Source organism: Oncorhynchus kisutch, linkage group LG1 (genome assembly GCF_002021735.2).
Source record: "Oncorhynchus kisutch isolate 150728-3 linkage group LG1, Okis_V2, whole genome shotgun sequence".
In the NCBI taxonomy this organism is placed as follows: Eukaryota; Metazoa; Chordata; class Actinopteri; order Salmoniformes; family Salmonidae; genus Oncorhynchus; species Oncorhynchus kisutch.
Window position 1 is genome coordinate 69,046,818 of NC_034174.2, and position 13,130 is coordinate 69,059,947.

The 13,130-nt window shown below is 41.7% G+C and overlaps 1 protein-coding gene across 1 annotated transcript in view; it reads right to left on the reverse strand.

Annotated features, from left to right (window-relative positions):
* LOC109908728 (VPS10 domain-containing receptor SorCS1-like) overlaps positions 1-13,130 on the reverse strand; it is a 66,012-nt gene that overhangs the window by 26,836 nt on the left and 26,046 nt on the right. Inside the window, exon 5 of the mRNA XM_020507790.1 lies at positions 8,158-8,225. Within this exon, the coding sequence (XP_020363379.1) occupies positions 8,158-8,225 (68 nt within the window). The remainder of the gene's footprint in view (positions 1-8,157; positions 8,226-13,130) is intronic.

A 13,130-nucleotide genomic window follows, 5' to 3' on the forward strand; every position in this document is an offset into this window, starting at 1 on the left:
CCTCTATCTCGGAGTCCACAGAAACCCAAATTTAACACATAAATGTTCCCTTACCTTTGCTGTTCTTCCATCAGAAGACCTGGAAGGGTTTATACTTACCAAAAACAGCTTTAGTTTTGAAGTCTGTGTCTTTCGGTTATCAAACACGACATATTTCGGTTGAAATGCAGCCAAAAAGTAAAGTTAGTTCGCACCAAAACGTCGAAATTACATATTATATGTCGACTAAACTTGTCAAACTTGGTTCAGAACACAGCGTTAGCATGCTATATAACTTCACCGCAATTCTCAGGACAAAGAGAAACACACGCATCGTTTAATCAATCTTGAAAGAAAGACACCACAGGCGCAGAATGCGCGTGAGTTCTCGCGCGACCGAAAGGATTCGGCCCGTCATTACTCTCGTGAGCGCGCGATTCACACAATGAGAAGCCCCATTGAAAGCGGACACCGCGCTGAAGGCATAGGAACTGTTCCCAGGACTGTAGGTGCTTGGGAAGCGTGGGGGCGATGACGTCAAAGTTGGGCCAACTTTTTGGATGACAAGAGAGAGTTTGGGAGAATGAGTGCCCTGAGAGTTCTGCTTTACTTACAGACATAATTTAAACGGTTTTAGAAGCTTTAGAGTGTTTTCTATTCAATAATATTTATTATATGCATATATTAGCAATTAAAAAAAATTTTTTTTGTCAGTTTACTATGGGCACGCATTTCACCAACGGGGGCAGTATTCTGCCCTAGCCTTAACAGGTTTTAAAAAGTAAGAAAAATTTGCGAAATAAAATACAATATTCAATCTGAATAATTGATTTACTGTATGTATCACCGCCATTCACTGGAGGCACCTGTTTGTCACTGTAAAATGAATGCTGCTTACTTTAGGCACAGAATATTAATACAGTTTGATTTTGAGGAATGGATCCCTCTGCTAGGACACATAGTAACTGGCCTGTCCTGCTGTAGTAACCTGGAACACATTGAGGCAAGACACTGAGTATTCCCTTTGTGTTCACTTCCCTTTGTGTTCTTTGTTTTCAACATGAATTAACTACTTGGATTAATCTAAAACATTCATAAATGTATCAATCGTTACTTATCTTGCAACCATCACCCAAGTGATCATGCATGACATTGTTTATGATGTAAAGATATATACTTCATTGTCAGAGAAGAACATTGTTGCATAAGAAATTTAAATGGCTATTTCCGGACTTTACTAATGAGAAAATAACTATAAAATCTCCTGGCTAGCATACAGACGAAACTGTTCCTCTCCTGTCCTTTTCTGCTGTTGATGCCCTTTGTGGTTATGGAGGCAGACTTGGGTAAATATCTCATAGGGACAATCAATAGCCTCATTATTCTCTGTCAAGAGAAATCTTTAACTTTCCCAAGCAATGCTCAGTGGCCTGTCTTAGGAAAGTCATCCTTAATGATACCAGCGCCTCGGCAAGAAAACATTTGAGCTGTTAGCCTATGCAGTCTAAGCACCGCAAGCATGGAAGAAAGTGCTAGAAACCTGTAATTAGAGCACAGGATTCGGAGGCTATCAGGATAGGAGAACATTTTTCGGCAAACAAAAGTGTGATTGTCCTAGCGTCAGCACCAAGTAGCAATTTATTTAATCCACTTCCTCTTTCGTAATTCCATAATCGAGAATTTATCCACAAAACAAGCTGCTGGCTTTCTGCGTTGGAAAAGGGGGAGGTGTAATAGGCTCATTATTACATGATAGAACCAATTAGGCCTCTTAGCGTGCTTCTAAGTGTACTGTTCAATTGAAGGGAGGGAAGGTGAGGTGAGGAGGGTGTGAGGGAGAGAGAGAAAGACACAGAGAGAGAGCAAGTGAGCGACAGAGAGCGAGAGAGGGGAAGAAAGAGAGTGAGAAATAAATAATTGGGGAGGGAAGATCAGTGAGCACAGTGAACGCTCGCCAGAAACAGTCCCACGTGCAAATTAGTTAAAAAGCTAAAAATCGATGGAGAGTAACCAGGGGCAGATTTGAACTGAAAGAGAAATTGGGATGATGGATTTTTCTTGCCCTGCTTTTGCAGAATCCATTTGTCTGTGAAGCAACGCTAGAAAACATTGTAGGTTCCCTGAATTGAAGATCCGGTCAGAGGTTTAGGTTGAGTGGTTGTGGGTTTAGTTAGGGAGAGTGTGGTCAAACATGGTTGAGGGATCTGGAAGACCACAGATCTTTATTCTCAGGCTGTATTCTGGCAGGATGATTCCAATCATTTGTAAGGCCAGATATTTTCCTGACTATAAAAAGGTTTTGGCCCTGTGTTGGCTATAACTACATGTTTTATGTTATATGTAGGGCCAGGAGTACTTCTTCAACCCCTGACATAGGCTACTAGAGGCTAGAGTTTCCCGGTCAAGCCACACGCTTGAGGAAAAACTCCTGGATCTAACTGAAATAGTTACGACAAGGAGCTTTACTTGACCATGTGACCTGACCTAGAAAAACTTCTGGCCCAAATTCATGTTCTAATAGAAATACATCCATATCTCTCCCCTTCAAATACGTCAAACAAAAAAAAAAGTTATTTATACTGGACTCGATTGGCGGGGTAATTATTCCTATTTACTTTAATTTCATGCATCCTCATTTGCACAATGTCAAACTAAATACGATGCAGATGGCTGGAGCGAAATAACCCCAAAACTGCACTAGCTCTACTTAGAATTAAGCACATTACCATTTCAGATGTCTCTCTCTCTCTCACAAATGAAGATTAATATGACATATTGGGGACTGGTGTGGAAGAATATAAAACTCCCTAGGTTTCACATCTGAATCAGAATAGTGTGCAAATGCAGACTCTTGAATGAAGGTTCAAACAAAAGGTTTGCATATTTTACACATTTTACATATGTCATCCAAGGTGCCTTTTCTTTATACAGCATGTGTCTTTATTGTTTTTTTGACAGTCGAAATGATGGAAAAAGCTACAAATAAAATACCCATTGCAGCATAACAACTGGTGAAGGTTCAGAGGCGAGAATGACATGAATCCATTTACATATTCGGATTGCAAAATGAACAATTAAAAAACGTTGCGTCTTTCAATGGTCTCCAAATCTATTCTAATCAAGAACACACTGCCGTTAATACAATGTGTCAACATCACAATGAATCAGAAATATTATAATGTTTCATGAATTACAGTTGAATCGCTCTATCATACCATTTCCTCACTCCTGAAGATCAACTAGTTGTTATATGTGATGCTGTAAAATATGCAAATCCTCTCCCAGTCCTAGCCAAACCAAGTTGTGCGTAATACAGAACACATGCTTATCCTATGCAATGCATCATGGTCCCTATACAATATGGTACAATATATTCTCCTCAGACAGAGCCTTACCTGTATAAACATATAGTCATCTTGGACCACCAGTGAACTGATGTCGATGTATCCAGGGAAGGGGTAGTTTCTGTTGGGCTCTGAGCACGTGAGAGCCTGGCATGTTACATACTGTATACCTGCCAGATGAGGAGATAGAGATTACTGGAGATCTGGATTAATATAGCTGTGGATCATGTCCCTTATTCCTGGGAATGTGAGGATGCCTGGAAACCGAGGCTATATGTCTGTTGATCTCTGAGCACGTTAGAACTGGCATGTTAATTACTGAATACCTGCAAGATGAGGAAACAGAGAATACTGTATATCTGGATGAATACAGCTGTGGGTCATGCCCCCTATTCCTGGGAATGTAAGGATGCCTGGAAACCGAGGCCATATGTCTGTATGAATTGATCGAGGGAACTTTTGTATGGTTTGTGATTGACATGCAATAGAGGAGTGTTAAACTTGTGACAGTGTACAGATCTTTTTTTATATATACAGTATATATATATAAATACTTGTTCTCCCCACTATATATATATATATATATATATATACATATATACTGCATATATATACAGTGGGGAGAACAAGTAAGTATACAAATGAATTACTTAAAAATCATACAATGTGATTTTCTGGATTTTTGTTTAGGTTCCGTCTCTCACAGTTGAAGTGTACCTAATGATAAAAAATTATAGACCTCTACATGCTTTGTAAGTAGGAAAACCTGCAAAATCGGTAGTGTATCAAATACTTGTTCTCCCCACTGTATATATTTAATAATATCACCCAGCAGTGCTATTTTCAGAGTTAGATCCAGGTAAACGTTGCAATTCTTTATCCATTCCTGAACATGCGACCAAAAAGTATTCAGACCACTTGACTTTTTCCACATTTTGTTACGTTACAGTCTTAGTCTAAAATTGGTTTAACCTGTTGAGTGTAAGGGGCAGTATTTTGATGAAAAAAGTACCCAATTGAAACCTATTTCTGGGCCTATTTCCCAGGCCCAGAATCTAGAATATGCATATAATTGTCAGATTAGGATAGAAAACACTCTAAAGTTTCCAAAACTGTAAAAAATATTGCAGGCGAAAACCTGAGGAAAATCCAACCCGGAAGTACTGTTTTTCCTGAAAGCGCTCTGTTCCATTGCCTGCCTTCTTGGCTGCTAGCTGTTTGTAATGATTTGTCTACTGAGAGAGCTTGGTATGCTATCGCCGAAAAGCTTTTTTGAAAGCTGACACACCAGGTGGCTTAACAACAAGCTAAACTGTGTTTTGCTATATTGCACTTGTGATTTCATGAAAATGTAATATTTTTTGTATTTTTTAATATTTTGGCGCTCTGCAATTCAGCGGATGTTGACGAAAATGATCCCGCTAACGGGATGGGTCATCAAGAAGTTAATTGGTTTTCTCTCTCATTAATCTACACACAATACCCTATAACAACAAAACCAACATGTATTAAAAATACTCAACAGACATACCTTAATTACATAAGTATTCAGACCCTTTGCTGTAAAAATACAAATTTAGCTCAGGTGCATCCTGTTTGCATTGATCACCCTTGATGTTCCAGGCCAAACTGAGTTATCGGGGGAGAAGGGCCTTGGTCATGGAGGTGAACAAGAATCCGATGGTCACTCTGACAGAGCTCCAGAGTTCCTTAGTGGAGATGGGAGAACCTTTCAGAAGGACAAACATCTCTGCAGCACTCCAGAAATCAGGCCTTTATTGTAGAGTGGCCATACGGAAGCCACTCCTCAGTAAAAGGCACATGACAGCCCGCTTGGAGTTTTCCAAAAGACATCTTAAGGACTGCTGAGATAGAAGATTCCCTGGTCTGATGAAACTAAGATTGAACTTTTTGGCATCTGGAGGAACCTAGCACCATCCTTACGGTGAAACATGGTGGTGGCACTATCACAATGTTTTTCAGCGATAGGGACTAGAAGACTATTCAGGATTGAGGGGAAGATGAATGGAGCAAAGGACTGAGAGATCTTTATTGAAATCTACTCCAGAGTGCTCAGGACATCAGACTGGGGGCGAAGGTTCACCTTCCAACAGGAAAACAACCTTAAGCACACAGCCAAAACAACGCAGGAGTGGCTTTGGGACAAATCTCTGAATGTCCTTGAGTGGCCCAGCCAGAGCCCGGACTTGAACCCGATCAAAATTCTCTAGAGAGACCTGACAATAGCTGTGCAGAGATTATCCCCAACCAACCTGACAGAGCATGAGACGATCTGCAGAGAAGAATGGGAAAAACTCTCCAAATACAGGTGTGCCAAGCTTATGGTGGCATACCCCAGAAGACTCGAGGCTGTAATCACTGCCAAAGGAGCTTCAACAAAGTACTCATTAAAGGGTCTGAATACTGATATAAATGTGATATTTCTGTTTGTTTTTTTTATACATTTGCTAATATTTCTAAAACCTGTTTTTGCTTTGTCATTATGGGGTATTGTGTGTAGATTAATGAGGGAAATACATTTGATTTGATTTGAAAAAGACAATATAATCAATTTTAGAACAAGACTAACGTAACACACTGTAGAAAAGGTCAAGGGGTCTTAATACTTTTCCACCCGTATGTTGTGAATTGTTTCATACATACAGTATGTAAAGTTGTAGGTTTGTCACTATTCAACATGATCAAATATGATAATTCTCTGTATACAGAAAACTAAACTGTCTCTGATTCTGGGACTCTAACCACAGCAGATAGTTAGAATAAACAATCTCACAATTTCCCCTATGGATGACCTTGGGTGGTGTTGCCGTGGCGAGATATGGAGCTGACACTCCCAGGGCGAGAGGGATGAGAGGAAAAGGCCATATTAATCAAGTGTCATGCACTGCATTTATCAGTTGGGTAATCCACTGTCTCTCCCCTGGGACACAACGCTCTAAACCCAGGGTGGAATTTATTCCTTGACAGACTCTCACTCTCTTCTATCATTAGAGGGCTGACAATTGGACTGCGAATGTGGGGGCATTTCTCTACTGTGTGTGTGACAGAGGGAGAGAGAGGTGTGTGTGTGTGTGGGTGTAGTGCTACTCACGTCCATTAGGGGGGTGTGCCTCCATGTGAACCAGATACAGACCTGGATTAAATAAGAAGAGAGAAGGAAGGATGAAGAGGAGGAGGGAAAAACAGGATGGGTGAAGTGAAGAGGAGGAAACAAGAGGGAAGAAGACCATAAACAGAGGGAGATGAGTCTCAGCAGGGCTATTCCACTCCAGATATTGTCACGCCCTGATCTGTTTTACCTGTCCTTGTGATTGTCTCCACCCCCTTCAGGTGTCGCTTATTTTCCCCAGTGTATTTATCCCTGTGTTTCTCTTGCCAGTTCGTCTTGTATGTTTCCAAGTCAACCAGCGTTTTGCCCGTTCTCCTGCTTTTTGCATTGTCCTTTTTCTAGTCCTCCCGGTTTTGGCCCTTGCCTGTTTCTGGACTTTTTACCCGCCTGCCTGACCACGAGCCCGTCTCTGTACCTCCTGGACTCTGATCTGGTTTTGACCTTTTGCCTTTCCACGACCATTCTCTTGCCTACCCCTTATTTTTTGTATATTTTTTTTTTACCTTTATTTAACCAGGCAAGTCAGTTAAGAACATATTCTTATTTTCAATGACGGCCTGGGAACAATGGGTTAACTGTCTTTGGATTAATAAACATTGTAAGACTCCAACCATCTGCCTCCTGTGTCTGCATTTGGGTCTCACCTTGTGACGTCTCATTTTCATCATTGTCTCAATAATGATGGCAACAAAATAGCAATGCCTTTCCTTGTGAGGACATTCTCCCCAGAGATGTGTCACAAATTGTCACATTACCCTTAGCTAACCCACAGCAACACCCAGACGCTGTAGGTTTGTTATTCCACCAAAAAGTGGTATCTGTCACAAAAGCGTGAATATGCAGCAACCTAAATATGGTATTTATTTAGTCAGGCACTGTATACCGGCAAGGCTGTGCCACATAATTCAAGTCACTGTACTGTATATCACTGTATTATGTCATTTTATTGGGTAGAGTGAAATACCTTGGACAGATTTGGCCTTCCTACAGTGTGATGTATGTAATTCCTGGTGGAGTGAGACTGATAAATTTCTTGTCGGTAAGCCTAGCTTGAGGTTGCCCAGGGTACTAATTCTGACGGCCAGAGATTAAAGTCCTTGATGGGGTTGGAACAAGGATGGCTTGAGCAAATTATTTAGGATATGTGATGAAAAGTAGAACCCGAATTCATGCAAATTACTGTGGACATAGCTTGCGGAAGCTTGACACACACACACACACACACACACACACACACACACACACACACACACACACACACACACACACACACACACACACACACACACACACACACACACACACACAAACACACACACAAACACACACCATCCCCTATCTCTAGGAAGGAAAGCAATGAGCTATATTTGTGATGAGTGTGCACTTGCTCAGAATGGGGAGGGCCACTGCGGTTGGCTGTTGTGGGGATGAGGGCTGATGTGATTAGATGAGGGACAACAGGGACTTCCTGGGTGATCTATTACTCATGCCACCGGGCAATACTTGTTATACTGTATCTTCCTATTTATGTATAGACAGTATACATGCATAACACCCAATGAAAAAGTAATGATTGCTAGTGATGCTCCAAAACAGTTTGTGAGGAGAGTCTGAGTAAACAAAGGAAAAGACCAGGACAACAGAGAGGATGAGAGGAAGCGAAGGATGATGAGAAGAAAGAAAGAAGACAAGTGTATGACTCACCAGTAGAACCTGTTCACATGCTCATGAACCAGCTGCCATTTTCTCCCAAATTCCAGGGAGGCGTACAACTGTGATGAAGAACATAAAAAGAAAAATAGAGAACATATCAGTCTACTTATCACAAGACAGGAAGTAAAGTGACAGTGGGCATGACTCATGGCAGGATAATGCTAGGGAAGAGCATACCCAGGGCAATAAAGTGTGACACTCTAAATAGGCTGACATAGCAGTAAACCGCCATCATCATTATAACTCAGACGATTCATGTTAACTTATAGTCTCCCAAATTACATATAGTCCCTATCCCGTGTCCAGTAACACTTTACTTGACACTGTGTCATAACACGTTATGACACTGAGTGTCAAGTAAAGTGTGTTTGATTCTATCTTGAAATGTACTGATTCGTGTTACCAGACTGTAACTCATTGATTACTTTACATGTATAAGGAATGGATGTGTTGGGGTCAATGAAGGGTCGATAATAATAACTAGGAATACGGAAAGTTACTGAGAGTAGAATCTTCGTATTCTGTTCCATGTTTCTGAGGAGGAAGACAAAAGGCAGTTGTTAATCTCTGATCAGGCAGGCCGGCTGCGGAACTAGGGAGGAGTGAGGGATGCGTCTCGATGTCAAATCAACAGATGAAGTGAGAAGTAACCTCTGGAAGGGGGGGGCCAGAGAGGCCCATCACATTGTCTCTCATTTTGCAGTTCTATCTCACTCATACACTTTCACACCCACAAAGGTTTTAGTAACAGGCAGGGCCTGTTAGAAGATTATAAATATATGTGCTTTGCAGGTGTATGACCCAGTGGGTGAATAAACTTGATTTGAGCTTTTTCTAGTTGTCAGTGAGTTTTTACTCTGCTTGTTCAGAACTTAACAAGTGTTACCCTGTTTCCTTTTTCCAAATGTAAATTAGAACTATATATAGATTAAGTGCTTTAAGTCCCATATGTTGATGAAAAATAGGTTTAACATTATGATTAGCTTTTCCTGGAACAGCAAAGCCGTTGGTGGATTCCCAGTGACCAAATTAAGTGGAGTGCTTATATATCAAATTATGCATCAAACAAATGGAAACAACAGGTTGGGAAAACATTTTATTTCAACCCCTGTATATCAGAGGAAGAATACAAATCCAGAATGCTACCGTAAATTATGGATATACGTGTATAAAAATAAAAATATTGTCCTGTTGACAATCAGGTGTAGTACTGCACATGGCCTAATTTCATTGGTCTAATTACATTTCCCACTTCCTGGGTGCATAATGACAGGGTGCATTTTCTTCCATTACACTGATTGATGCTACAGATGTTGCTACTTGCTGGCTATCTATATTGTTATTTTAGTCCTACAGACAGAGTCAGGTGCCCCAGTCAAACTCCATGATAATGTTCTACCTTTATCAGAGCGGAAATCTGACATTCAACTTCGAGGCCAACAATCATCAAACACCAGATGCACCTTGCCGTGTGTGCCATATTCAAACAAATTGTTATGCACAAACACATTAGTAACTAAACTGTCATCATCATAATCATACTGTTATTTATCACTGGCTTGGTACCAGATCTGATCCTATAGCTAAAACCTAAATCCCAAGCCATCTTCCACCTCATGGGATCCTGAATGTGGCAGGCAGGCGGAGCCATGTTCCTCCCAATAGGAGTCTATGGTGGCAGCCAGGTGGAGCAGGTAGTTAGGCCAGGCTCTCATCACTCTGGACAGTGACATAATGCCACTATGTGGGCTGAAGTAGCACTCATTCATCAGGCCAGTGAAATTTTAAATTCTAAAGCTCAGAGCTGTTAGAAAGTGAGCTTCATAGTTTCCCACTCGTGACGATAAATAAAAACACCCACCAGATGAAGAGCCTCTGATGAGTTCTACCCGGCGACAGCCAAGAGACTGAGAGAGCAAGAGCTTCCAAGGAAACTTCTCTAAATGGTGGTTGAAGGATTGAGGATAACAGTTGTTGGTTCCACTCATCTATTCACGTTGATAGTGGTTTTCGATAGAAATCTATATGGCGGTATGTACGTCATTGTGTTTTGAGGCTTGTTTAGTTATCGTAAGGATCGACGCTAGAGGCGAGAAGCAGGTACAGGAGTGAACATCTAATAACCACGGACAGGAACAGAATTCGGACAGCGTCTGGACAGTGGAAACGGAAACAACAATAATGCTGACATTATGGGATGAAACAGAGAAAACAAACAGATACAGGGAAGGCAATCAATATGTGAAGGAGTCCAGGTGAGTCCAATGAGCGCTGATGCGCATAATGATGGTGACAGGTGTGCGTAATGAAAGGCAGCATAGCGCCCTCGAGCGCCGGAGAGCGGGAGCAGGCGTGACAGCTATGTACTTTAGAGGGCAAAAGTAGAACATGTGGTTGACCTGGAAAGAGAGATGGAAAAAAGAGTCGTGATTGTTGTGCCTAAGCTAGGTAGGTAAACCATGTAAGCATTTGAGAATATGTCGAGTGGACTAACGAAAATGTCTGATAATCTACAAAAACAAAAACTTCACGGAGGGCGTCTTCATCTAAAGAATCATTTAGTCTAATGTGGATTCCGCAGAACATTATCAGAGCACAAACATTATCGCTTACGCATCTGGTGCATTGGGGCCACAAAGACCTGGCATCCCGCAATCTGAATCACGATCATGGCTCCAAGATCTCACACAGGCCTCTTTTACCAGACAACAACAGCTTTTATATTGTCTGCAGCCAGCCAGTCAGAACCTTTACAGCTGTGCCTTGGTCTCTAAGGGAGGGAACACATGGGCTTAATTTTAACATTGGCCATATGACTGATATCTGTTAGATGGGAATATTGGATTTCATATCTGAAGGTGCTTTTTAATGAGGGAATGTGAGCATTTTACTGTGACTGTTACATCACAAGCTGTAAGTCATGTCTCCACAAGGCAATACCATTTAGCACACTGAGTCTGTATTGGCCAGTCTGACAAGTATTGGCCAGTCTGGCAGTTTCTTGGCCAGTCTGACAATGTCTTGGCCTGTCTGACAGGGTCTTGGCCAGTCTGACAAGTCATGGCCAGTCTGATGGTGTCTTGGCCAGTCTGACAATGTCTTGGCCAGTCTAACAAGTCCAGACCAGTCTGACAGTGTCTTGGCCAGTCTGACAGTGTCTTGGCCGGTCTGACAGTGTTTTGGCCAATCTGACAGTGTCTTGGTCAGTCTGACAGTGTCATGGCCGGTCTGACAGTGTCTTGGCCAATCTGACAGTGTCTTGGTCAGTCTGACAGTGTCTTGGCCGGTCTGACAGTGTGTTGGCCAATCTGACAGTGTCTTGGTCAGTCTGACAGTGTCTTGGCCAGTCTAACAAGTCCAGTCCAGTCTGACAGTGTCTTGGCCAGTCTGACAGTGTCTTGGCCGGTCTGACAGTGTCTTGGCCGGTCTGACAGTGTCTTGGCCAATCTGACAGTGTCTTGGCCGGTCTGACAGTGTCTTGGCCGGTCTGACAGTGTCTTGGCCAATCTGACAGTGTCTTGGCCGGTCTGACAGTGTCTTGGCCGGTCTGACAGTGTCTTGGCCGGTCTGACAGTGTCTTGGCCAGAACCTTTATAGAAGCTGTACTATACAGTATGTTATCAATCATGAAAGCCATCCCTTCAATATGGACTCTTTTAGTAGCTGTACATATATACAGTACATGTTATCACCAACACATGCCTGTGCACACTGTACTATCACTACCTATTCATTATGGCAGTGGATATGAGCTGATGACTAGGAGGACTGTCATTCTGTCCATCATATCTGGATCCTGTCTGAGTCTGGGTCTTGTGGATGTTTAGCCTACAGTGAGTTCTGTATGAGGCCTTGGCCTAAGTAGCAGTCATTTGCAAAGCAGATGGCAGAATGTGTTTGACTTGTGCTTCCAATTAGTAACAGGAGGCTTCATTTACAGTGTGCTACAGGGCAACAATTAACTCTACTTATTTATTACCTTCATACAGTAGCAGATCAAGTATAGAAGGAATGAAATTGTATTTCAAAGTATAGTATCAGAGATTGTTATGTTTGTTGTTGCTGTAATTCAGGCTACATACTTCAGTTGTTTCTGGGTTTCATTCAGAGTTATTCAACTTTAATCTTTTTTTAAAAACTAATGTTCTTGCCCCTGTGGTCAAATATACAGTGCCTTGCGAAAGTATTCGGCCCCCTTGAACTTTGCGACCTTTTGCCACATTTCAGGCTTCAAACATAAAGATATAAAACTGTATTTTTTTTGTTAAGAATCAACAACAAGTGGGACACAATCATGAAGTGGAACGACATTTATTGGATATTTCAAACTTTTTTAACAAATCAAAAACTGAAAAAATGGGCGTGCAAAATTATTCAGCCCCCTTAAGTTAATACTTTGTAGCGCCACCTTTTGCTGCGATTACAGCTTTAAGTCGCTTGGGGTATGTCTCTATCAGTTTTGCACATCGAGAGACTGACATTTTTTTCCCATTCCTCCTTGAAAAACAGCTCGAGCTCAGTGAGGTTGGATGGAGAGCATTTGTGAACAGCAGTTTTCAGTTCTTTCCACAGATTCTCGATTGGATTCAGGTCTGGACTTTGACTTGGCCATTCTAACACCTGGATATGTTTATTTTTGAACCATTCCATTGTAGATTTTGCTTTATGTTTTGGATCATTGTCTTGTTGGAAGACAAATCTCCGTCCCAGTCTCAGGTCTTTTGCAGACTCCATCAGGTTTTCTTCCAGAATGGTCCTGTATTTGGCTCCATCCATCTTCCCATCAATTTTAACCATCTTCCCTGTCCCTGCTGAAGAAAAGCAGGCCCAAACCATGATGCTGCCACCACCATGTTTGACAGTGGGGATGGTGTGGTCAGGGTGATGAGCTGTGTTGCTTTTACGCCAAACATAACATTACAACACATGCTTAAGGAATTCATAGGAGGCTTAATTAGGTATGT